This window comes from Haliaeetus albicilla, chromosome 13, assembly GCF_947461875.1.
Source record: "Haliaeetus albicilla chromosome 13, bHalAlb1.1, whole genome shotgun sequence".
In the NCBI taxonomy this organism is placed as follows: Eukaryota; Metazoa; Chordata; class Aves; order Accipitriformes; family Accipitridae; genus Haliaeetus; species Haliaeetus albicilla.
In genome coordinates, this window is record NC_091495.1 from 26,787,152 (window position 1) to 26,813,088 (window position 25,937).

The window sequence follows — 25,937 nt, forward strand, 5'->3', positions numbered from 1 at the left end:
AGAGATTTTTCTACCTCAAAAGAGTAATTTTCAGAACTTTAGGAGGAAAATTTCGTAGGTAAAGTACTTCAGTAAGGGTCACCAATATTAGCTTTACTCATTACATTTTTCATTTGTCTTATCTAGTTAATGACATAATGTAAATAATCAACCAAAAGGAAAATAATATTAAGAGCCATATTCAGTTTTCCTCCAAGGTTCAAAATAAAGGAGGATGTAGACTGTGAAAACCGAGAGGGACTTAACAGGTTTTGGTAGACCTTAGCTACAACAACAAAAAAAAACCCCCAACAACCACCACCACCACCAAACACCCCACCCAGAAAAACCCTGAAACACCACCAGCTTGTAGGGCCACTCAGGCCTCCCAGCCCTGGCACCGCTGGCCACCATGGGGAGAAGAGCTGCCGTGCTGCTGATCACGGTCTCATTGACAAACCCTACTCTTTGTGCTTTCTCTTCTATTTTAGCGCAACTCACTACAGGCAAGCTAGTAAGAATGAAAGTCAACATCCCTTATGACAACAGTACAGAGTCACCTGGTCTCTATAATAACCCAGGGGAAAAAAAAGAGACAAAACTGTTCCTTAAGCTCTGAGAAACAACAACTACTCTTTTATTTCACTGGGGGCACTAAGGCTTTGAAAGCAAGAACATCACAAAGCAATAGCACCCCTCCCAAACAGGCATGAGGAGTAACTAGTTGTTTCATCTGCTAAGGCACTTGTTATCCAGGGCCTGCCTGCTTTTAATAGTTGCAGACTGGGGCCAAGCAAGAAGGCTGTGGCTGATTGTGAAGCAGATGCCATAGTGGTTCCGTTAAGTACTAACTTAAAACTTAGAAGAGATCAAAGAAAATTCTAGAACTAGTACCCAATAAGTCACTGATTTAATATGCTTGGGAATTAAAACTCAATACCCTTTATGGGCTTGCTCGCTATAGCAAATAGTATTGTAACTTTTAACTCCGTTTTTCTTCTGTTTCTGCTGTAAACAATAGCACAGTGAAACTATTTTATGATTAGGCTTTTACAGCCAAATGAGTTTTATTGGAGTTAGACCCAGGAAAGGGGTTAGTTCATACAGTTATGTCTTGACTTCAGAGTTCAGGCTTGCTAATAACAGAGAACTCAACACCACGTTTGTTGAGGCGATCGATCAGTTTTGTTTTGGAGAAAGCAGCTCCTGGAGAATATACACCACCCCTGTTAATGAAAATCAAAAGAGAAAAACATTAGTGGTACAGTGAGTGAATGAGACCTTTTTTTTTTTTCTTTTCTTTTTCTTTTTTTTTTTTTTTTTAAGTCAAAGATGTATTTCACTGCCTGAGAAAGAAAAAGCCACTCTCTCCCACAGGAGAGCGTGTGCAGAATTTAGCAAGCTGGTTATATTCATAGGTTCGTTTCTGCAGCCAGCAAACTCAATAGAAACCATTCCATTAACTGAAAATCCAGACATTGATGCAACAGATGCAGCAAAAGCATTTCTAAAGACGTATGACTACATCCTTTCAAATTGAAAGGCAGATGAAGAGTTGTCGTGGTTTAACCCCAGCCAGCAACTAAGCACCACGCAGCCGCTCACTCACTCCCCCCCCATCCAGTGGGATGGGGGGAGACAATCAGGAAAAGAAGTAAAACTCCTGGGTTGAGATAAGAACGATTTAATAGAACAGAAAAGAAGAAACTAATAATGATAATGATAACACTAATCAAATGACAACAGTAGTAATAAAAGGATTGAAATGTACAAGTGATGCGCAGGGCAATTGCTCACCACCCGCCAACCGACACCCAGCCAGTCCCCGAGCGGCGAATCCCTGCCCCCCCACTTCCCAGTTCCTAAACTAGATGGGACGTCCCACGGTATGGAATACACTGTTGGCCAGTTTGGGTCAGGTGCCCTGGCTGGGCATGAGAAGCTGAAAAATCCTTGACTCTAGTCTAAACACTACTGAGCAACAACTGAAAACATCAGTGTTATCAACATTCTTCGCATACTGAACTCAAAACATAGCACTGTACCAGCTACTAGGAAGACAGTTAACTCCATCCCAGCTGAAACCAGGACAAGAGTAAATGGCTGTGAATCGGTATCTGAAGGTTTCATGTATTATTTTAATAATGACCTTAGAATTATTACATATATATATATATATTACACATTACTACATAGGTGTATTACGATTACACGCATAAAAGTACATTGAAATGCGGTGGATTGACCTTGGCTGAATGCCAGGTGCCCACCAAGCCGCTCTATCACTTCCCTCCTCAGTAGGACAGGGAGAGGAGAAAATAATATGGAAAAAAACCCCTCACAGGTCAAGATCAAGGTGGTTTAATAAAGCAAAAGCAAAGTGTGTGAAGTTATCTCCCTTGCACAGCCATTTGGGTGAGGCAAGACAAAAATCCACAGGGTTATGAGATCTGCAGTTCCCAAGAGAAACATACACATATAGTAGCTTTAGGGGAGATCAAGCTGTTCTGCATGGGAAAGTACTTACCGTTTAGGCAGACAAGCTGCATCCTCCAGAAGAGATACAGCTGCTTGAACCATTGCAATTGGTGTAGCAACATAGCCAGGCTCTGACAAAAAAACAAACAAACAAAAAAACCAAACGAACGATGTACAGCATGTTGAAATGTAGAACGTAATCTCGCTCTTACCCACAGCGTGCTGAAGAATAATCTCTTTGGCAACGAAACAGCCTTCCCCATTTAAGAACAGCTTTTTTACCTTGTAATCATCCCAAGTAGCTGGTGAAGTCCCTAAGATCTAATCTGGACAAATCCTGCTTCAACTACAGGCCTATAACCACACAACAACCATGAGCGATCACCTCACGGGTGAGAGAGGGCTCTCCATTACAGCAAGAGCTTTCCCCATTCTGTGCTTAAATTCAGACTTTTGCTGTGAGACTGCTGCATTCAGCAGTTATTTAAAGAAGCTATGCTTCATTAACTCCTTTCTGTATATACATTCTTGCTGTCTCCAAACCTGACTTCAGGTGTCACCTCCCCTCAAAGGAATGACCTGAACACAGGTATGTTATAGCTAGAAATGATAACTATGCCAGATCTGCTTAAGTTCACTCACAGGGGACTGGAAATAAACAAGTAGTAAGTCCAGGCTGCAACAACTGAAAACTAATGTTAAAGCACTCTCCCTTTAACTGCTCTACTCTGCAAAAATGAAAATTGGAACGGGGAAAGTCAGAAGGAAAGCGAATGACAAGGCGGCAAATGAAGGGGCTATTTCAAAAAACAGGTCACAGTGAATGCTACTCTCCAAGGTAATACTCTGTAAAGGCTGCTGACTTTGTCCATGCTGCAAGTGCTCCTCAAGGGTGAGTAGCAGTGGAACCATAAACTTCTTTTCGAGTAGGCAATGTAAGGCAAAAGCAGTAAGCTGCTACTGACATACATACCTGGTCCTTTCACTTCAGTGCAGATCTTTACATTCGGTTTGCCATGCTGGGGGTCTTGCCCCTCACTGTAACCCTCGCCAAAAAAAGTCATTGTAAAAGAGGTTCCATCCATCTGTAGTGGACAAGACAAATGTGGCCACCAAAACAGTAACTCGCTTATTATCAGGCAAGCACAAGTAGTAAATACAGGTATCTATTATGCCAAATACTATGATCTATCTAAATATGAGAGGAGTTATTGTGAGTTATTGCTTAAAAGGTACAATCTCATCTAAATTTGTAATCACTTCCCCTTTGTTGGAACTGTTATTGTCCCGAAGTCCATTTATTCTCTCAGGGCTTTCAGTCCTGGGTTTGTACTACTCAGTCTCCCCGTTGACAGATTTGAGTGCTGCGAGCCATCCATGTAAATACATCAGACCCAGCAACATGACCCATTTTCTCCTGGTATGAGTTGCACATACTTTGATGTCTAATAGCAGAAGGCATGATGATTTAAATATTCAAAGCTAACTGAACAGGCACACACAATGTGCATTTAGAAATTATTTCTCTGGGACTAAGCAGCTGACTCTAGATTACTATTCCACCATTATCACAACAAATCTATTCAGTAATTGCGATGGAAAACAGTCAGCTACCTGTTTCTGGGTTGGTCCTTTCTTTGTGAAGAATCCAGCAGAGAAAAATTCTGGGTACTGTATAAGAACAGGGGAAAAAACAAACAAACAACAGTAAACTAGAGGGAAAAAAAATATCCGAACACTTAATTCTTTTGTGTTCTGAACACTTACTTTTGTCAGAAGTTTTCTCCCAAAGCTAAACTTCACAAGAAGAAGAAATAAAATGCCGGCAAACATCAGCTTGATAACAGAGCCAAGACCACCTATGTTCACATAAGCGCCATACTGCACCTGAGGCAAAAACATATTTCCAGTGGTAGAATTTACATTAAAATTTTTGCATCAGTGCATTTGTAAAAATGAATCTACCCCCAAATGAGGATGCAATTGTTTGATACAATAGATAGCTGTTTAAATAGGGCCTTAGACAATTGTCTTGGTTCTAAACAACTCTTTGAATAATGCTTCACTTTATAATTCATTATGAGAAGACAGTGTAACTACAGAATGGCGAGGGAGCGAGCAGGGTAAACAAGAGTGGAAAACTTTAAAGAAAGATGCATTTTGGTATCCAGTTCCAGGCTTCTTTCCCAAGATCTTCCTTTCCTCCTCTTACTGCTTTAGTTTAAGACAAACTGACGCCTTCCTTTAGAATTTTGGAATAGCAATGGGAAGCCTTTCTCATGAGTAGTTTCCAAGCATATTTTCAGAGCACTGTCTCACCTTCATCTCTTTAACTGATGCCTGTGATTCTGCACAGCTGTTCTGTACATTGTTGGTGCTGGTCTCCTCTCAGGAAACCATGGAAAACAAAAACTAAACACGACCACCACTTCACCTTGCCTTTACTCTGCACACCAGAGACCCAAGCATCAAAGAAGTCTCCAGATACAAATGAGCAGCATACGAATTCTTTATCAGAACGTTTACTACACTATACTGACCTGACTACAGTTGCACAGGCTACAATTACAATGCTTTTAGAAGCTCCACTGATTAAAACAAGAAAAGCCTCTGCACAGGAACAGAATTTAACGTATTCATCATTCCCAAAAATAAGGAAGCCTACCTTTCAAATATTTCTGTGACTCAGGGCTTCCATTCCCTACAAATACAGGCCCAGAAATCAGATAGCATAAGAACCCTGCAAGAGACTCTCGTATCTATTATGCTAGCAGCAATAAGCAAGCTCATCAGGCAGAGTATCGAGTAGCATGAAACCGGCCCGTGCACCCAGAAGAACCTGGACCACATCAGGTCAAACAGCTTGCAAAGGAGATCAACAGCACAAGCCTCCTTCTTTACAGAAGCAAAAGCACATCGCAGTTCATTACTATTTACCTAACTACAGAAGCCCTACTATGCAGATCTGCACTAAGAACAGTTATCACATAAAGGAAAGATGCGCTGAAAATGCTAATAAAGACATAGTATACCAAAACCAGTAACTTACAGGTGTTTCCTGCAACTCTGTGTGCAAGTAACACTGAGACCGTTTCACAACGGAACCATCAGATCCCATGAATCGAATGGAGTACTCTTTGAATTGCTGATTGTAAAACACAAGTCCTCTGCCAATGGAAAAAAGAAAGTCAGAAAAAATGTTCAAATGTTCACGCATACTGAAAGCAACAGATCATGACAGCCCTACCAATACTGGCTTTTTCCTCAAGCATTTCTATGACGTCACCTCTTTCCACTGAAAGCAAACCATTCCAAATTTATCCCTGGCTCAAGTCAAAATTCCACACACTACAGCGAGGATGAATTTGATAATCAAAAGAATACTCCCCTCACATTTCTTTTTTCCTTCTACCAATCGCTTCTGAAATCAAACACAAAAGTTTGTGTTTGTCTAAAACTCTCTTAGAACAAGTTAACTTTGAGACCCAGTAAATGCTGGGACATGTTCTTTATTTTCAGTAAAATAGGAACAAATCAGTAAAACTGAACTTATCTTCAATTCTACTAGATGAGTATCCATCCATTCATATTACGCTGAAGTCCTAAATGCATCTTTTTAGTATTTAGCAATACGTTACCAACCTCTCTAGTAAATACTGGAGCTGTTAGAAGACAGCGTGTTTCACATCTTACGCTTCTCATACCTGCTTTTAAGTTTTGCACCAACTACTGGAACAGGGGCATATCCTATCTTTTTTCGAAGCTTCCTCAGGTTGTCTTGATCCGCAAGGCCATAAACAGCTGACTTCCAGGTCCCATCATGTGCACAAGAGCCCTGGCAACATACCATGAAACCGTAGTTAATTCAGTATCTGAAGGTTTCATGTATTATTTTAATAATGACCTTAGAATTATTACATATATTACACATTATTACATAGGTGTATTACGATTACACGCATAAAAGTACATTGAAATGCGGTGGATTGACCTTGGCTGAATGCCAGGTGCCCACCAAGCCGCTCTACCACTTCCCTCCTCAGTAGGACAGGGAGAGGAGAAAATAATATGGAAAAAAAACCCCTCACAGGTCAAGATCAAGGCGGTTTAATAAAGCAAAAGCAAAGGCCGCATGCAGAAGCAAAGGAAAACAAAAGCTTTATTCTCTACTTCCCATCAGCAGGCGATGTCCAGCCACTTCCCGGGAAGCAGGGCTTCCGGACACAGAGCAGTTGCTCCAGAAGGCAAACATTGTACTAACACATGCCCCCCACCCCTCCTCCTTTCTCTTAGCTTTTATCACTGAGCAGACATCATATGGTATGGAATACGCCTTTCGTCAGTTTGGGTCAGCTATCCTGGCTGCGTCCCCTCCCAGAATCTTGCCCACCCCCAGGCTACTGGGTGAGGGCGGGGGGAAATACTGGAGAGACAGCCTTGATGCTGTGCGAGCACTGCTTAGCAGCAGCCAGAACACTGGTGTGTTAGCAGCACCTTTCTAGCACCAATACAGAGCACAGCACTATGAGGGCTGCTATGGGGAAAATTAACTCCATCTCAGCCAGACCCAACGCAATCTCCACCCCTTACGCCATGCCATTTGTGTCATGCTCAGGTCCCACCTAAGTTAATACAGAGAAGATTTTATATTTTTTTATATACATATATATATATATATATATATATATATCTGCCTCGTTGTATTTAATTCTCATTACTAAATCCCTGCTTACCTACACTTACAACTTATCCTACATACTTAAACCACCTTTATACCCAACATACAGGTTTATACACTCTCATTAACTACTGTTCCCTGTCCTTTAACAGACAGATATTACTCTCCCAATCCATGCACTTCCTCCACTCCTCCCAATGCTCATAAGAACAGGCTATGACTTGGGCCCCATCTGGCAATATGGGTGCTCAGGACAGGACAGGAGAAGCAGTATGTTCAATTGCTGGGCACCAACACTGTCTTGGTTTGGGTCATCGTTGCATTATTTAAACAATGACCTTACAATTATTACATCTATTACACCCTATTACAATTATTACATACTTCAATGCATGTAATGCTAATACATGTACCTTGAAACATACCCCCCAAACAAAACAAACCAACCAACCCACCAAACAGCCAAACACTAGGATTACTGGCAACACACTGTGTATCTGTTACAGTTTACTTATGTATGAATCCTTCCGACATCTCTGCAAAATTAAGTTATTTCCTGAAATGGCTTAACACAACAAACTTTCGGTAGACAGCCTATGCAAATGAACCTTACAAAAGCGTGTTTGCTCGCATACTTCTGGTAGCTCCTAAAGCTCTTGGAGCCATCACCAAAGAACTGCCAGCTTGTTCCTTGGTCTGAATGAACGTAACAACAGTTATTCTAATGGGCTACGGTGATGTCACCACAAATACCTCTCAGTTTCCAAGAAGGCGTAAACCAACTAACCTCAGGCCCAGATTTCACCTTCAGGAAACTTTCAACAGCAGTTAAGGTACCTTTAAGGGAGGAGAAAACATTACTTGGCATATACAGTTCATTAGTTCACAAAGCCAGAGTACGCTCTGGTAGACTCAAACAGCAGGCCACTGACACTGTTAGTTGAAAAGGCAGAGTCACATCTTTACCTCAAAGTAAAATAAACTACGATTAAGTTCCACAGCTGTTTTAGTTAGCAAGTATCAAACTTCTTGCGTAAAGTACTTCAGGAAGGGTCACCAATATTAGCTTTACTCACTACATTTTTCATTTGTATTATCTAGTTAATGACATAGTAAAAATAATCCACAAAAAAAAAAAAAGGAAAGGAATATTAAGAGCCATATTCAGTTTTCCTCCAAGTTTCAAAATTAAGGATGATGTAGGCTGTGAAAACTGAGATGGACTTACAGATTTTGCTAGACCTTAACTACAAAAAAACCAAACCAAACAAAAAAACCCCACCAACCCCCTCCCCCAAACCTCAAAACACACACAAGATATCCTAAAACCTTTAATTTTAGCATAGCTTGTGTTTTGCAAAGCATGCTTAGTTGTGATGAATAGCAAAACAAAACAACTCCTCCAAATTCTGCTTTGTTTTGCTTTGCTCAGTTCCTTCTGAGAGCGTTAAGACTGTACTTGTGGGGGCAAATTTCAATATAGCAAGCAACTGGATAGACAGCTGGTAATACCCTAAAGGCCAAACAGGAAGATATAAAAGACATCCTTATTCAAAACAAGTATCAGACATCAAATTATAACCCCACGAACAACCAGATACTCATTTCCATGCCTCTCCTCTCCCTTCAATCAGATCCAGATTGAGTTTTATTAAACTGAAAGCTGATGACACACTCCAACGTAAAGCAATCCCACTTTATAGCTCTTTGAACGGTACATAAAAGCAAAACATTCCGATACTTTTCTCAGCCCTTCCAATTGCAAGTCAGACCTGATGAACGAAGTATCCTCATTTGAGCTTAGGAGCAAGTACTATTTGCACAGAATGGGATCATCTCGCATCTTTTCTCAAATATATTTATCCTCCAATCTTCTCCAAGCTAATGGGAATATGATTTACTTTTCAATCTTTATTTACCAGGTTTGGTTGAAACCCATCAGCTGGTAAAGGCAGGCAAAAAGAGAGACTGAAGGAGTCTCCACATAAGCACTGCTGCTTTGGGAAGCCAGATGAAAGCATGATCTGCATTTCTTTTTCAGCATAAGGTCACACTTAAGTAAGTCACCTTTCAACTTGTCTCTGGTGTACAGTACTCCCATATCAGCTGGTATAGAGTCAAAGCCACAGCTTCCAATGACATACACTCCCTTTTCCGCAGCTTTTTCGTTGTATTTCAGGTACATTCCTTCCAGAAACTAAAACACAGTCAGAACAAGCATTTTAAGCAGAACTCTGTACTCGGCCACACCCAATATTAGCCATCAGCGCTTTACTGTCTTATCACAGCACCCCACATACTTCAAAACACTTACAAGCATCTTTAAGACAGATACATGCCACTCCTGTCTTACGGTATGACAGTATCCCAGCAGTGCAAAGAAAGGTGGCCTGCGCAAAATTCCTATGTAGAACCACAACCCAGACGCGAAGCAGAACTCAAACATTTTGGATTTCCAGAGAGAACCCGAGAGGCTCTTGTCTCTAAGTAAGAAAGCTGTCCAACTAATACACATTAATGCACTTTAAAACAATTAATGCATCTTAAACCAGCAGATCAGGAGGCAAAAGCTGTCTTCACGTTCAGCAACGTCCGCAGAAAAATACTACACAAATACCCCTTTAACAGCTCTTTGACAGAAGGTAGCATTTTTCTACGGTCACGTACCTGGGGTTCTCCACAGATGTCAATGCAGCTCGCACCATTTTCAACACAAGCTTCTACCACAGGCTCTCCAAAGAATCTATACTGTAGAAGGAAAGACCACCACACGTAACAAAAAATAAAACCCACCCACCACAGCTCACCCAGCGTGCTTCATCTAACAGAGCCGCCTACAAGAGAAGTAAGCCCTTGGTGGGTATTGGTTTTGCTACGTGGGGCCGAAACGTAATAGCACTTGTGGGTTTTGGGGGGCTCGGGAGAAGGAACAGCACAACAAACTTCATCACTGATGATGCCGTTTGCTGCACGGACTGCCGCACCCTGTTTCTCTCCAAAGGTAAGACCACCAAGGCCAATTCAATGTGTCCAATCTCAAGGTATGCTTTTTGCGCTCCTGTTATCAGCATATTCTCTGCTTAAGTACCCCCAATTTCAAAGACGTCATCGTGACCCAACTTCCAGCTCTTGTACTTTGAGCCCCTCCAAAGGCGCTGGAAGTATCGCCACTGAAAGTTTTAAAGGGGCCAAGAACTTGGAAGAGCATCTCTATGGGCTTCTTTTCCACAGATTTCCATTTCTTTTCAGCGCTAGCACCCCTGAAACCGTTTTGGCCCAACCCAAAACTCCTCCCCACTATTACAAGCAGTTTCTTACGCTGCCTGTGAAAGACTCCCCCCAAACCACAAAACGAGCAAAAAAAACCCCCCGCCGCCGAACCGCCAGCCAACCCTGCCGTCCTTCAGCGAGAACCGCCCGCGAATTACACCAGCAGGAATCGTGCTGGGCAAGCTTCAGGCGACCCCAGGACACGGCTGCACTGCTGGCTCCCTCTCAAAAAGCGCCCTGTCAGCCGGACGGCTCCCGAAACCCCGCAGCCCAGCCGCAGAGGCTCCCGGTCGCCGCCGCAGCTCTCCCCGCCCCGAGCAGCGGGGCGCCCAGCCGCACGCAGCCGGGGAGCGGCGGCCGAGGGAGGGGCAGACGCCGGCCCGGGCTCTGCCGGCAGCCGCGCCCGGCGGACGCCGCGGGAGCACCGCCCGCGTCCCCGCACTCACCGGGCCCACGCAGTTGAGCACCAGCCGGGTCTGCCTCGCCACGGCGGCCAGCGAGGCCGCGTCGCCCACGTCGCACAGCAGCACGCCGACCTCCGCCCCGAGCGCCGCCTTCCCTGCGCACCGGAGACCGCCGTCACCGCCGCCGCCCGCCGCCTCGCTTCCCGCCCCGGGCCGAGCCGCCACCTCCCCGGCGCGGGCCCCGACGCCGACGCCGACGCCGACGGCGGGGGGGGGGCTCGCCCCGCGTCGCCGCCTCAGCCCTTCCCTTCACAGCCGCCCGCCGGCGGCTCCCCGCGGAGGGGGCCGGGGCACGGGGGCCGGGCGGCGGCGCTGCGCCAACACCACCCCCCCCGCCGCGGCCCGTACCCAGCCTCTCGGCCGCCCGCTCGAGCACCGCCTGCGGCTTCTCCCGGCTTTGCGGCGCAGCTTTCGTAGCTGCTGGATGCTCCCGCGCCATCAGCAGCCTTCTGCGCTTGTGGTCCGGTGGGTGCTAGCGCTGCTGTAAGCAGAAAGCTTCGCTCCCGTGACGGAGTGCCTTCTGTCTGCAAAAGTACCACCCCGGTTGCTGGAGGCTGCTTGTGATTTACTCCTCCCTTAAGAAAGAGCACTTTGTTTTCCCGAACCAGCCTCCCCAGCTCTGTGCCAGCAGAAACGATGCAGGGATGCCACTTGCGAACACGTTTCTCTTTTCCTCTGACGCCGTCCAGGGTGCGCTCCTGTGAGAAACACACACGGCAGTGAAAACTCATTCCTTCCCATCTCGCTCGCCATAGCAGCGTGGACATGCAACCCCCTGTTTGGTGCGGATTTACTCCCGTTACAGCCAGCTCTCGGGCAGAGGAAAAAAATCGTGTCCTGGATCTTTCTTTTTACTTTTAACGCGTAACCATGGCCTTGCTAGTAGGGAACAGGTTTCTTTTTGAAGTTAGCGCATTTCGTACTGCGAAGCTTAACGGTTGATGCCAGTGCCCGCCAAGTGGTGGGAGGGCTGGTGCCACTCTGCCCGCCAAGTGGTGGGAGGGCTGGTACCACTCTGCCCGCCAAGCGGTGGGAGGGCTGGTACCACTCTGCCCGCCAAGTGGTGGGAGGGCTGGTACAACTCTGCCCGCCCGGGGCTTCCTCCTTGCGGGCCGCAGGAGCCTGGCCTGGGGCACCCCAGGCCCGGGGGTGTCTCTGAGCCAGACCCGTGGATGTGGCCGCTGCTTTCCCGTTTGCAGGTTCGGCCAGTAGCGAGGCTGAGCGTGCACCACGCACATGCGTGACAACACCACGGCCGGCTACGCAGGCTGCCAGAGAATGGGCCGTGCCTTTGCCAGCCGCCATCTGGCACTATGGCACCTCGCCGAAAGCCTCCTCCCCGGCTCGTTGCCGTTGAAGCTCGCGGGCGACACCAGAGGCGTGCTGTCACCCTGCGGGTTCCCACGCGCGCCCACGTTTCCAGAGCCCCGGAAGATCAGCGCAGCCTCAAGCCCAGGTGCCGTCTGTGCCCCCAGCCTGGGCTCCCTCGCTCACCTCCGGCTGAGACACCGAGTCTCTCCAGAGAGGGCTTTTCCTCCCGCTCGCTGCCTAGCCCACCCCAAAGTCTGCTAGCAATGTACACGTGCACCTATGGCTAGGGGAAAATACAATCACCTGCTCCCTCCCCTTGCTGGCACCTCGGACGCCTGCGCCCCATGACTGTGGTCCCCCGTCCAGCCGCTGGCACCGAGACCCTCGCCGCCCCGCTCGCTGACACCGCAGACAGACGGGCCTCTGTCACCCGTGACCTGACTTCGGTTGCTGACGCTTAACCGTGACCCGTGGTCCCACCAGTTGCTGGCACGGGGACCCTCGTGCGATCTGACCGCCGTGATGTAGCAGGTGCTCTCACGTCACACGTACCCTTACGCAGGTAATACGTATGGCTGCAGCTGTTCATCCAGAAGTCAGAACCATTGGCTTTTTCTTTCTTAAAACAGCCTCGAAAATAAGTACTGGTTGAACCACCGTGCCCAGCTATCAAAAATTAACATTTGCCCTTCTTGAATTTTCTGCATAGCTGTCTAGATGCTGCACAACTTAATTTCTAAGTAAAATGCGTTATTGAAATGTACCTTAGGATGGCGTCTACCTAGACGGCGATAAGGATTATGCACGTAAGAGTAGGTTGAAGAAATGCTGGAGAAGAAAGAGAGTGGGGATGAAACAGTGTGGATCTGATAAATAACTGCATGAAGTAAGCTTATGTAATGGTTTGGGATGAAGGCAAGTTTTGATCTGTGTAACCTGTGTTATTTTTACGGCGGGATGACACTCTGTGAAGTTGGTGGGTTTTTTCCCAAACACGTGTCACCTTCTAGTTACTTCTCGTCTTTACAGATTACTTCCAGTATGCTGGGAACTTCTAACCAACAGGTGATGAACTCGCTTTGTTTCAGTATTAACAAACCTTAGTCTTCTGTGTGCATTTATTTCTTTTTTTTTTGCTTATTGCAATTGGAAAGTCATCCGTTCTGCTATCTTAACATGACCCTTCTGGGCACGTTGGCTGAAGCGTGTGGGTGCTATCTGGACCTAGCAGCACCTTTTTGCTGCTTTTTGCTGCCCGGCTGCTCTGCCGTACCACTGGCCAAGCTGTTTCATCCCTCGTAGTACTTTTCTTCTTTCTCCTTTCTGTATTTTGCTCCTTGGTGAAGAAGAAAGGGGTTAAGAAGAAAGTTAGCGTTTTTATCTGCTCTCTTTCCCCGATGCTCCTCGCCTTGTTAGTCTCTGTCGTTGGCAGAGGCGGGACTCGTTGCTAACTGGAAATGGGTAATCTGTTTCTCTTGAGCTGGGAGGGGATTTTGAAGATGGTGTATGTGTCAGAGCACTGAGTTTTTAGCTGTCCTTCTAAGGTTTATGCAGTTTGCCACTTGCCCGTGAACTACTTTCCCCTGTACCTTCCTCCTCATTGGTCTGGAGCCACGTGGCCAATTTCAGACAGGTTTGATGCAATGGGCAGGAAAAAAATAGGAAAAAAATGAGCACAGGGGAAGACAGACCTCATTCATTTTAGCGGCGCATGGAATAAGCTTGTTGAAACCCCTTATCTAATGGCGATGACGGAAGCAGAGGCAAATGACGCCTTTATCCTGAATGTTGCAAACGTCTTAAGTCCACAGATGTGAGCTCTCAGTGTAGACTAAATTTACCGGGCAAGTGGAACTCTCCGGGAATGAATTTCTCACCGTGGTAAAGCCGGAACAACTACCCCGTGCTCCGCCGTAGTCGATCTTAATTTTTGTTCTATCCTTACTAAGCGTAACAATTTTTTTTCTGGTGCTGGTAACACGTTTTGGCGCTCTAAAACCAGGAAGCCTGGTGGGCTCAAGATTAGAGAAGAGCAGCAGCAAGGTTTTTAAGTGGACGGTTTGAAGCTGGTGCCCTGTGGTATTTACGCACAGGTGGGGAGGTTAATGGGACAGGGGAATAAGATGAGAAGAGCAGCTACGACTACCATGAATGCCACCAGCCGTCGGTCTCAGGGGGTCGTCACCATCCAGTTCGAACAGGTGTAGTGTGCAGGCACTGTTTCCACCGTTCAGTGTAGCTGTTTAGCACTCTGAATGAACTCAGTCCTCTTAGATGCACCGTCAGACGAACTCGTGGAAGTCCATGCAGACACGAAACCCAGGGTGGCTCTGTTTTACCTAGACCCACCCTCGTTTATTGGCACCTCCACGACGGCGAGCAGGTGAGAGCCTGTTGGGTTGCCTCACCCCGGGCTGCAGGGCCAGCCTTGCCAGCCCACCTTTTTGGCGCGTGCACGCTGTCCGCCAGTGCTGCTCTCGGAGCGGGGATCGCCGAAGGCAGAGGTGTCCGAAACCGCTGCCTGCTTGCAGGTTGGCTCCGTATCTAAGATCCGCTATGTGCCAAATATTACAGGCGGTCTTTGAAAATCCCTCGCTGGTGTCCCGAAATGACCTGCGGTCCCTGTTTCTCTCTGGCAGCTGCTGCTTGCCCGGTAGCGCTCTGCAGAACTCCTGGGCTCGCGCTAACAAGCAGCCCTGCAGCGAGCAAGCTCGCAGGGCGCGGCACAAGCGCGGGGCAGTCTGCGGCACCTCCCCGACCCCGCGTGAGGGAAGGCCGCAGCGCGGCGGTGGCAAAGACGTGACCCCAGAGGGTCACCGTGGCCCGAATCCTGCTGTCCTCGCTGTGTGTGCCCCCGGCCAGGCGGAGGGGTGCTGGGTGACCGTGGTGCTGCTGCCGACGGGCGGCTGAACCACCTCAGAGCAGCCGGGCCGGGGGAGGCGACTGCTCGCGGCTCTGCTCCGGACAACGGGCCTTGCTCCTATCATCGCTCGCTCCCCCAGCGCTTCCCCTCGGGAGACTGACGCCAGAACTACCGTTTTTGCTGAAGTCCCCTGTCGACAGAGCTGGAGAGGGGTCTGCAGAGCCGCTTACGCAGGACGAGCCCGGGCTGGGGCTGGTTGAGGAGGAGGGGGCTCCGGCTGGCCCGGACGTGCGTGGCCCGTCTCTGGAGCACAAGCGAGCTCAGCTCCCCACGGCTGCTCGCGCAGGCAGCTCCGAAAGCTGCTCAGCCCTGGCAGGCAGGGCCAGTCCTGGGCTCCTCTGGGACGGGGATGGGAGGGAGACGTCGTCTTTGCAGCCGGGGGAGGTTGGGAGCCAGCGGTGCTTCCGCACCCCCTTTCTGCGGGTGCAGGGGATGAGCGGCTTTGTCTGCTGCTTAATCCTGAGAGACGGTCGGTCGTTTGCTTTGAGGCACGCCTTCGTGGGTCTCGTATTGAAAGCAATTCTTCCTAGGTCAGGTGTTCCAAGAGCGGTAACTGTCGCAACCTATTTCCTCTGCGTTTCCGCAGAGTATCGTTTTCTGTATCTTACTTCATAATGTCTGAGCGACGGATTTGGTGATTTTTCCTGCTGTTGATACCGTATCTTAACAGATTTTTCTCGATGAAGCAATCGCCAAACAGCCAGTTATAAATCTGGCGGACTTGGCAGGAAGCGAAAGGCAAAAATCCTCTGAAGGATCTGAAGGAGACAGGTTGAAGGAAGGCGGGTGGGTAAATCTAAGTCTAACCACGTTAGGAAATGTCACCGGGTGTTTTTCTTCCTCTTTTTTTAAAAAAAAATAATCCTTTCCTGTGAAGTAAAAATTAAATTCCTGCAGGTGAAAAATAGTTTTCCCTCCGTTCAGGATTCCTTGCCGTCTGGCTAATGAAGTTACTTAAATGAATAAAGCCTGAGACGTCCATAAGCACGAACATACTGAAGCACGTGCCTAAGCATGAATATACGGAAGGTTCTAATCTGGTAGGCTCTTCCCCGCCGCCGGCCCCCCAGATTTGCTTTTCATAGTCATGCTTCTACTTTTCACTTTATTTTCCCTTAGTGCTCTGGCTGAGGTTGCTACAGGAAAGAGAGCGGTGCATATCCCATACAGGGACTTGGTCCTGACGAGACTCCTGCAGTCTGCCCAGGGGGGAAAGAGCAGGACCATCATGGTAAATTGACTCTTGAATTTATAACCGGCTTTGCCCATTGAAATAGAATTGTGCGGCTCTGACATTGGTGAAAGTGAGTGTAGTTTAAAAGCTAAGCTTGCTTCCTGTGCAACATAAAGGGGAGAACCCTTCTGCTGGTCAAAAGCTTCTAGCCACTACTAAACACGTTACTCCAATGGAGAGCACTTCTGTTTTTGGAACAGAAATGTGGCTGGCACAAAATAGATATCTCTGTCTACGTTAGAGATACAACCTCCGTTTCTTCTGAAAGAGTTTTCTGCATATCTGTAAAAATTTATCGACAGATAGGTAAATGTAGCTATAAAACTCAGAAGCACCTGTTTTATATAAAACCCGCGTTCTTTACCTACCTAAAACTAGGCTGCGTTATGAAACAAGTCCTTTTTTCCCTGACTTCTGAGATTATCGTTTGTGCTGTGCACCAGAGGTTGCATTCCTAAATGAGATGAAACTCCCCTAGGTTCTTCCTTGTCTCAGGTGAATTATCTGTATGCTCCAGCGTCTTTGAAGAGGTATTTTTTTTAAAGGAAGTGCAATTAAATGAAAGGTGGAAGAATATGAACAGAAAATGTGCACATGTGAAAAGGTTGACTGTAAATGCTGATACTCTCAAAACAGCTTACCTGGGTTTCTTCAGATGCTAACTTGCGTAATTCAAATTGAAGGACAGATTCTTCAATTGCTACTTGTACAAATACCATCAAAGTGGTTTTGCGCCTTTTTTTTTTTTTTTTTTTTTTTTTGCGTTGGTGCTAGCATTAAGGCAGAGTTAGCAGGACTCGAGCGCCTTCAGTATTAATTTTTGCAAAAACCACCTCTATCTTCTCATCTTTCTTTCTGTCTCATTTCTCTTCTGGCACAAGTGTTAGAAAGAGTTAATTTATGGCCAGATTGCTAAGACACCTGGGTTCTCCTTTTCTATTTGAGGAGTTAGCGGTCTATCTTTCCACGTTAATCCCTGTCTGTGTTTTGGTAGTGTTTAAAACTATTTTAAAAAGCCTCCTTCAAAATCTAATGTCAGTTAATACTTTTCATATGCTTAGAGATTGCGGCCGTTGAGTCCAGCAGACATCTGTTACGAAGAAACTTTGTCAACCTTACGATATGCTGAAAGGTACGCTTTCATAAGTTTTCCCTTTCTGGTCTTGGTGCACATTGCGGTCAGGTGCTGGGCAAAATGACAGAAGATACCAGTTCAACGGGACTGACAGCTCAGAAGGAAGAAAGGGTGAATCTGCCCATAGGCAGGGGCGGCACACGAAGAGCTTATTCTTTACCCTTATTAACAAACGGCATATGTTTTTACAGCTAAGTTGTACGACAGAGGTAAGTGTATTTCCTGAGGATTCCAGGTCTCCCTCATATGTGTGACTTAATTGAGCTTCTTTCCTGCCCTTTCTCTCCCAGTAACACAGCACCTCTAAAACTAAGCTGTAGTTTGGGGTCCCACAGCCCAACCGTGGTTGAAAGGTAGAACATAGAAGTGATGCCTGCTGCCAGGCATTTGTCGTCTCTGCTTCCCAATCCCAGATCCCAGCGATAGTGCCACACAGAGCTCTTCCTTCCTGCCCAGGAGCAGCTTGCTTTCCCGGCCACTTTCCCAGTCCGTCAGCTCCTTCTGGAGGAGAAGGTTCCCTCTCTGCTCCCCTTTGCTCTCCTCCTGCGCTTCCTGGGCCTCAGGACTGAAAACCGCTCTCTTTGCAGTCCTTTCAGTCAGGCTTTTGCTGGGACTCCAGCACTAATGCCTTCTTATTCCCTCTCCCGTAAAAAGAGGTCAGGCACTTACACCCCAGTCCGTTATCCCAAAGCGGATGATGGCTCGGTGACCTTGTAGCCGCAGCAGCCTGGCTGTTCGCAGGTGTCAGGAGCAGAAGATTTAATGTCTCCGGCAGCAGTTCAGTCCTGCAGAGAGCTGAACTGCTTTCATGTGCCGATATGAACGCAGACCAGCAAACTCCCCACGCCTGAGCCAGCTCCGTGCAGGGGCAGCTGGAGTTGTCCTTTGCCTGCCTACCTGCCGTACCCACACTTACAGTGGGTGAGGTGTGGTTTTGCAGTATCCCATCCCATAGTGCCCCGCATACTAGAGGCAGAGCGGCTATGGCTACATTGCTGCAAGTTAGGGTTAGCTGGAGAAGAGAAGGGTTTTCGTGGGCTGGCAGGGGCGAAACCAAACCAGGCTGTGATTGCTGGTAGCGGTACAAGAGAGGGCATCAGATGTTTCCACCGAAGGAGCAAAGTGGCTGTGAGACTTGTTCGCTTGTGAAGTTCCAGAGCTACATGGGCTATTTCCGAACAGGGAAAAGAGCAAAACAAAACAAACCCCAAAGTCAGGTTTGATTGGAAACGTTGTCGTTTGCTGGGATTGTCTGGGTAACAGCTTCTTTTGTGTCTTTTATGTATTTTCGTATTTAAAAGGACAGAACGGGTCAGGAACAAAGCAGTGGTAAATGCAAGTCCCAGTGAGAAGCTTCTAAGAGAACCAACCGCAGGCTGAAAATAACAAACTGTTGTCCAGACTGGCTGGGCTCGGGAGCACAGGGCGACCAATAGCCGATGGAACACGTACGTATTTCAGCATAAATACAGCTATGAATAGCAAGCAGACTTTGACTTCCCAAAACATTATCAGGAGGCATTTTTGGTAATCTGTAACACTGAAGAAGTATGGTGGGAATGGAGCTGAGGAGGATTCGCCGGGGTCGGCTCCTGTGCACGCTCTGGGCACCGTGTTTTGTTGATCACCTTCTGGTTAGACGAGGACAAGGAAGATGGCAGCTTTCGTTTCCAGTTCAGGATGCTGACAGCAGCAACAAACATCTCGGCTGTTCCGCAGCGAGGTGGGTTTGTGTCCCCGCGTGCCATACGGTCCCCAGGAGGTTTGGGTTGGAAGGGCTTGCTCTGCAAGAGGCCAGACCGCCTCCCACTGCATGGCTTCCTCGCTGCTGGTCCTCGTCTCTCACGGGGTTTGATATTTTACACATAGGTACCCTGGTTAAAGCTGTCTTGCTGTTCACAAGAGGTGTGGGTTTTGCTGGCTGAGAACAAGTGGCAGATCTGGAGCACGCAGGCGATGTGGGAGTCCTGGCTGGAGGAAGCCCAGAAGGAGTGGGAGCACCAGCACGCTGCAGTGGCTCAGGCGAGTTTCCCAGTAATGGGCATCGCGGCCAGATACCTTAACCTCTGCTCTTCTGCTTCTGATCTTTTCCCCTTCTTGTCATCTTTAAGACTCGTTGCTCACACACTTCTGTGCCCACAATGCCCCGACGAGACCCTCCAGGGGCTTTTCAGCCAGGGTAAACTGGCAATAACGTAGGCCTGGGTTACGGGTCCACAATATAATAGCAAATCTCTCGTGAGCTCAGATAACAGAATATTCTGTCTACTTCTAAGTACCTTACGGTTTCTTGGTTTCATTTTGTAGTTGTGAGAAATCATGACTGAAATAAAAGATGCCAGTGAATGTACCGAGCCATGTCAAAGCAGCTCAGGCTTGGGTCGCCTCAAAGTCCTTGACAGGGAGAACCAGAGGTTTTCACTTTAAAACCAGTCATGAGATGAACACCCTAGAACTTGGGGCAGATGTGTTCTTTGCACTTTCTGAAAGAAAAAAAAACAAACCAAAACCCAAAAAAACAAATCCCCAAACCCCAACACCCCCTCCGTCCCCTTTCAGTTTTGGGCATGTTTCTGAAAGCAACCAATGTTCACATGACTTATTTAGCCAGCCAGAAGCATTTCAGTAGGAGGCTGTGGCGGTGCGTAAGAGCCAAGGAGTGCATGACGGGCTGCTCTGGGAAAGAAGGGGCCTGATGGTGACTTGATGAATAAGTCGTTCAAGGCACACCTTCACTGAAAGGCCATACGCTGCTCCCCTCCCAGCTGCTTTTCACAGACCATTTTATTGCTTCAACATGGGTAACTGCCAAACAGAGGAGCTGGGAAATTGGCTCTCTGCATAGAGCGGCGATTGATTGCGGGAAGAGGGCTGGGTTTAATGGGGAGAGCAGAGCTTTACAGGAATCCCGCGCGTTTTGTGGGGGTCTCTTGATTTTTGCATGAAGCCTGCATCACGCAGCAAAGTTGCTGACTTAAACAAAAGTGCTTGATTTCTTCCTGACTCGAGGTCTGGAGCTTCTGCCAGTAGAAGGAAGCGTGGAGTCAGTCCTTCAGCTCTAGTAATTGCTTGCTGATGGTGTTTGGTAAAACTAGGGGAAATTCAGGGGCTGAATTCTGTCGGGAATGCTGAACCCCGTGTAGGGTGTACGGCTAAACGTGGTAGTTCAAGTGCCGCCTTAGGCCCATCGGTCTGGATGATGGCATCAGTCTTGGCTGGCAGCTGTCACAGGTGTTTGGGCACACAGGACAGTACCCTGTTCTGCTGAGGACAGCTCCTCATCCACTTACTGCATCGGCTCGTTTTCCTGCATTGATTTGCCTGGGGTGTGCTTTTTTAAGACGGTGAAATGAACTTAATCGGGCTTCTATTAGTTTTGTGTCTTCTCCCTAGCAAGCTGTTGGATACAGTTTTAGAGAAGTAATGGCGACAAGCCTTTGCTGGTGTGGTATTTTTTCACCTGTGTGGTGGAGAGAATACTTAAATTGGTAGGAGAGAGTCACCAAAAGCCTGGGCCTGTTGCACGTGTTGCCAATGTTTTTGCGGTTCAGCTTGTCAGGTTGCTGTTTGTCCAAGTACGTTTCAGAGCTGGATGCTCAGAAGCCGTCTGGACGTGGTGCTGGGCAGGCTGCTCTAGGTGACCCTGCCTGAGCAGGGGCTTGGACCAGATGACCTCCAGTGATTCTGGAAGGCCGCCTTCTTCCAGAAGAGAACTTCTGGAAGTTCTCTTCCTCGTGATTCTGTGATTCTAGAACTTGTGCTGGGAGGGGCGAGCACCGGGGCGACGGCACACCGGTGTGGTATGCTGGAAATGTCAGCTGCTGTCTCCCTCTCTTAGGAAGGCTGCGCGCGTGTTCTGTACTGAGACACTTAGCACCTATGTCTGTCTGTCCAGGTACGCCAAGCAATGCAAAAAGAGCGTAAGTTCAGAAGGGACTTTCGGAACTTTTGCTAGCTTAGCCACGTTAGACAGGGGCTGCGACTCTTGAATGAAAGTATGGTTGTGTTAGAGAATAGCCATAGGAGGTGGCTGGGTAAACTGGCTGCAGTGTCAAATTCTGAGCTGTGTTGGTTTTGTTTGTGTTTTCATTTGAAGGGAAGTCAAATCTATGGTCTTAGCTGTTGGGGGTTGTTGGGCTAGAGAGCTGAAATTCTTCCTTCTCCTCACCTTCTGCTGTAGGTTTGGGCTTGTGGAGCATCCGCACAAACTCTGCAAGAGAATCTGTAGGCTGCACTTGAGCGAAATAAGCCTGGCTGTGGAGTTCCGATACAGACCGTCTCTGTTATGCTAGTGGCTTTTTAGACTAGAACTTAGGCTTTGGATTAAATGTAGGGTGGTTGCCTAAAGCATCGGGGTGGGGGGGTGTTTCTGCCTAAGTGGGAAAGAAATGACCCGGTGGTACTCACAAAGTCACCTGCTAACTCGCTCACTAAATCCTCTTTCGGCAAGAGTAAAATACGGCAAAGCGCAAATTCACTGAACCCGACTACTAAGGTGCAGAAAGTGTCTTTTCCATCCACTGCTCCTCCAGCGCTTGTGAGCTGCCTCCTGCTTTTCTGGGGAAAATGTCATTGAACCAGTCGTTAACAATAATTCAAAAAATTCTGCCATTGTCATCTTTACCTGTTATTCAACAAAGTGGATGCTGGTTTTCTCAAAAGGACTTAGTTTTTCTTCCATTTCTTCTTCTTTGGCTTCTTCCCACTCTTTGTCCTGTTTCCTTGGAGAATGTGACCTGAATCGTGTCGCACACTGTTGTCCGTTCTCTGATCACCAGGTAGCAGGTCCCTGAAATCGCTTTAGCTTCCACATCTGGCTGAATGAATGACGCCCGTCAGCTGCAGCCTTTCTCAGTGAGACAGTGAGTCTCTACGTGCACGAGGGAGTTAAAAGTTGACTGACTGTGTCTCGGGTGGTGTCCTTTCTAAAAGGAAAGGGCTCTGCAGCTCTCCTTGCAAACCGCGTGTGTAGTTTCACACGTGTATGAGCTAGCATAACGGCTGACTGCCACAAAATGGAGACGGACAAATTCCCTCTCCTTCTTCCCAACGCACTGTCCTGCCTCCTTCCTTGTGCCAACTTTCATGCTTGCTAGTTCTCTCTGCCAGCCGGTTTAACTCTCTAAGCTGGTGGAAAACTATCTACTTTTCTGGGTTCGTTTCCCGTCTGCTTAGGCAGTTAACCTGGCTCGTAAAGTGCTCTAAAAAGTGCTCAAGTCAGTGCCAGGTAAGCCACAGGAATACAGCAGTAGAACAAAGGAGCAGATGGAGAGATGGGAGGCGGCAGCAAGGCCTCTCTTCCGGCGGCAGTGAAGGCAACGTGTTTTGTGAAACCGTATCTTCAGCTGCGACTGAGCGTATTTTTAGCTTTTTCTTCAGTAAGCCTGTAACATTGTTGGCCTTTGATTTTCCTGGACTACCGTCAGTCAGAACTGACATCGCAGAACTCTGACTTGGCTGTATGTGATTCCACTTGAATATGTAATTTCTCTTTTTTTTTTTTTTCCCTTGGGATTTTTAATCCAGAAATCTGTCATCAGTCTATGACTTGTGGCACGTTCCTTTCTTTGGGAACAGTTCATGGCGTTTAGAGGTCATAAGTAGCAAGGGTGAAGAAGAACGGTAATTTTGGCAACTTGTGCACAGACCACTTTGGTGTAGGATACAGCGGGGAGGTTGGATTCTGGCTTCCTCCTGAATATGGAGTAGGCCTGTGGCGTTTTACACTGATCTGTTTCCTACCAGACAGAAGGAGGAATGTGACTGTAGTTGTTTTCAAAGAGAGCAGAAATGCAGTTAGTGTTGGATATCTCTCTTAAAGGAGAGGCTTCACGCCTTTAACTAGTTCTATCTAACTATTTTCCCACTGTGTGGATTTGCCAGTAATCCTTGGTTTAACTTAGCAGAATGATGCAAGTAAAACATCCTAATAGCCAGGTCACTGTATATACAGTTCAGGCTTTATTGTGGAGTTTATCTTCCTAGTTCTATATTGCCAAGCCAGATGTCTAGGAACAAAATGTTTCAAACGCCCGTTGGCGTGCTGGCGGAAACCTGGGCATGCCTGATGGTCTAGCGTTTTCACGTGCTTTTCTACGCAGTTAATAACTGCAGCGGAATTAAATTTAAAGTTGCATGAATGGTCCGGGCGTTGGAGTGTTACGTATTTGATGGTTCTTAGCGGTGGTATGGGCCTGATAAGCACATTTGATGTGTACTGTAGGCAGGAGCACACTGTGTCAAGGTGTGAGCTTTCCACCAGAGAAGAATTCTTTCTGATTTGGTGGGGAGTTTGGGGTGGCGAGCGGTTTGTTTTTACGCTCAACTCTCCCCAGTAGAGTATCTTAAAATTTGATGTGCAATTTGGCCACGCAAAGTTCTGTGCTCTTGGCCTGTCCAGGTAGGCAGTGGCAAAGGCAGGGTGACGCAGGGTGACTCTTGTTCTTCCTCTTCTGAAATTTCTTCCCGTGATAATCTTCTCTGGTCATTCCTCCTTTCTTATTCAGCATCACGGTATTGCTGAAGGCACCTATCAAAACAGCTGGACGTTGAAGGCCTTTGAGAGATGCTATTCACCAACCCAATAGATCTGTATTTGTATTTGGTATTATGGGTTACTGATAAAACATATTGATTAAATCATTACAATTAAACTGAGCCGGAAGGCTGGTCAAACTGCAGGGCTTTTTACTCTCTGGAGCCCCTGGATGCAGTGCAAAAGTTCCTCCCGCTGTCACTGTGAAAGGATGACAAGTACCAAAAAGCAAACGCGAGAAAACTACTGCAAATGAGTTGTCCCACTTGGAACTTGACCTGTGCTAGTTGTGAATGCTGGCAGGGCGGTCAGGCTGGCCGGCTGCAGCAGCGTCCTGCAATACTGGCTTTGCCATCGGCAACCTTTTTTTCCGAAGGTTGACTTGCGCTTAGTGCGGGACCCTGGCTTACACTGCCTGTGTTTCACGCGCTCGTTGTTTTCATGCTGGCAGAAGATACTGGAACATGTTCTCAGGTAGAGTGCTTGTGACCTGAAAAATAGTAGATTCCAATGCCCAGGCTTTAGAGCATGACCTTTCTCCACAGAAGTACAATTTGTGTAAATGGTATTATTTATAAGCGTTTCCCTTTAGTAACTTTGTGTTGCTCCCAGAGTCTGGTCTTCAGAACTAGCTGTAACCTCCTGTGCCGTAAGGAAAATAGGTTATTAGTGCACGCTGGAAGAAGCAACCATAAAACTTTGTTTGCGGGAGAACATGTGTGCTACAGTTAATGCAATAGGCTTTGTGTGCCCATTGAAGTGGCTGGCTGTACTGGTTTGTGGCGTAGGGTAAGGGTTCTGTTTGATGCCCGAGTTGGTCAGCATGTGTAACGCCCAGGAATGGCGAGCTACGTAGAATATCTTCCTTCTGAGACTCCATGGAGAAAGCAGTGCTATTTGAAGAGATGCTTGAACCTGTCTTGTCTTCCGGAGGCTTTTTCAATAACCCATAGAACTTGCAAAACGTAGTGAGCTAAAGTAGTTTGTATTTCCACGTGTGTGGAATATCTCTTATTTAGCCTCCTATTCAATCTTGTAAGTCACCTGAGCTTTTAAGTTCCCCCCCCAAAAATCTGTCTTGACATAGTGAAACGTGAACTGTCTGTGGAGCACCGATAGAGGTGTGGAAACTGAAAGGCCTCAAAGTTTTTGTAAAATAGTGCAGAGATGTGATAAGGACTGGCAATAGGAAGGAAAGGACTGGAATAAGGAATATGGGGATTTAAGTGTAGAAAAGAATCCGTGTTTTAAGGTGCTGTGTTATGTTCAGGTGATAAGTGTATGGAAAACTACTTTCCAGCTGATGAGCTATGAAAGTCTGTATCGCTTGTCATGTGGAAACATCAACAGTACATTTTCTGGAAGAGTTTGAGAGTGAAGGTAGTTAAGAATGTAGTATTCCTTAAAGTTCAAAATAAACACACAAGAAGTGAACGAGACACAAATGATGCCCGAAATCTACTAGAAGACAATTGGCAATAAATAATGAGGTACAAAATCAAGAGCAAGGACAAATGGAAACTCATACCTCTTACTGCAGTGCTAATTGAAATATGCTTTTTCTCACATCACATCTTACTAACCTGTCTGAGTAGACTTGAACTCGGTGTATTGTTTTTTTTTCCTGTTATTGACCTTATCAGTACCCCTGTGTCACTTTTTGTTGGTGATCTCATAGGCATTCGAAAAGTAAAGGGATTCTCCTTTTGCTCTGCTGTGAGATCAAAAACTGTCCTGAGTGGCATTTTTTGAAGGAAAAGAGCTACAGGAGCTGTATAGGAGATTACTTGCGGCATACTGATGAAACTTCTGTCAATCTCAAAAAGCACATCTCAGTTATGGCTGACATGAGTCTGTTTTTGCATTTTTTTTCTTTATTTACAGTGAAGAATGCGAGACCTATCAGCTCAGGTAACGAGCAGTCTGCTGC

At 47.0% G+C, this 25,937-nt stretch overlaps 2 protein-coding genes and 1 long non-coding RNA gene across 3 annotated transcripts in view; 2 read left to right on the plus strand and 1 right to left on the minus strand.

The window, feature by feature from the left end:
- Positions 1-1,013: 1,013 nt before the first annotated feature.
- LOC138688636 (saccharopine dehydrogenase-like oxidoreductase) lies at positions 1,014-11,393 on the minus strand. The gene is made up of 12 exons (XM_069800583.1): positions 11,218-11,393; positions 10,852-10,964; positions 9,803-9,883; positions 9,203-9,332; positions 7,923-7,972; positions 6,162-6,292; positions 5,507-5,624; positions 4,225-4,344; positions 4,072-4,128; positions 3,431-3,542; positions 2,507-2,588; positions 1,014-1,205 (listed from the first exon to the last, which is right to left on the minus strand). Exons 1-12 carry the CDS (start codon positions 11,306-11,308, stop codon positions 1,100-1,102), a joined length of 1,191 nt encoding a protein of 396 aa, XP_069656684.1. The 5' UTR covers positions 11,309-11,393; the 3' UTR covers positions 1,014-1,099.
- A 4,573-nt stretch (positions 11,394-15,966) lies between these two features.
- On the plus strand, positions 15,967-19,385 carry LOC138688845 (uncharacterized). Its single transcript, XR_011327651.1, has 3 exons — positions 15,967-16,334; positions 17,399-17,469; positions 18,774-19,385. It is a non-coding gene; the product is annotated as an uncharacterized lncRNA (long non-coding RNA).
- Positions 19,386-19,428: 43 nt separating this feature from the next.
- The window catches only part of LOC138688776 (protein ELYS-like), a 44,895-nt gene continuing 38,386 nt past the window's right edge, over positions 19,429-25,937 (plus strand). The window contains exons 1-2 of the mRNA XM_069801295.1: positions 19,429-19,651; positions 25,892-25,918. Coding sequence (XP_069657396.1) covers positions 19,429-19,651; positions 25,892-25,918 — 250 coding nt within the window. The remainder of the gene's footprint in view (positions 19,652-25,891; positions 25,919-25,937) is intronic.

Bases quoted from the DNA above. Each gene is read 5' to 3' on its own strand.
- LOC138688636 (XM_069800583.1), bottom strand. From the start codon at position 11,308: ATGGCGCGGGAGCATCCAGCAGCTACGAAAGCTGCGCCGCAAAGCCGG. The intron at 3,543-4,071 runs GTAGCTGACTGT...TGTCCACTACAG, and splicing joins AAGGACCAACCCAGAAACAG to ATGGATGGAACCTCTTTTAC. The intron at 1,206-2,506 runs GTAAGTACTTTC...TTTCATTAACAG, and splicing joins GCAGCTTGTCTGCCTAAACG to GGGTGGTGTATATTCTCCAG.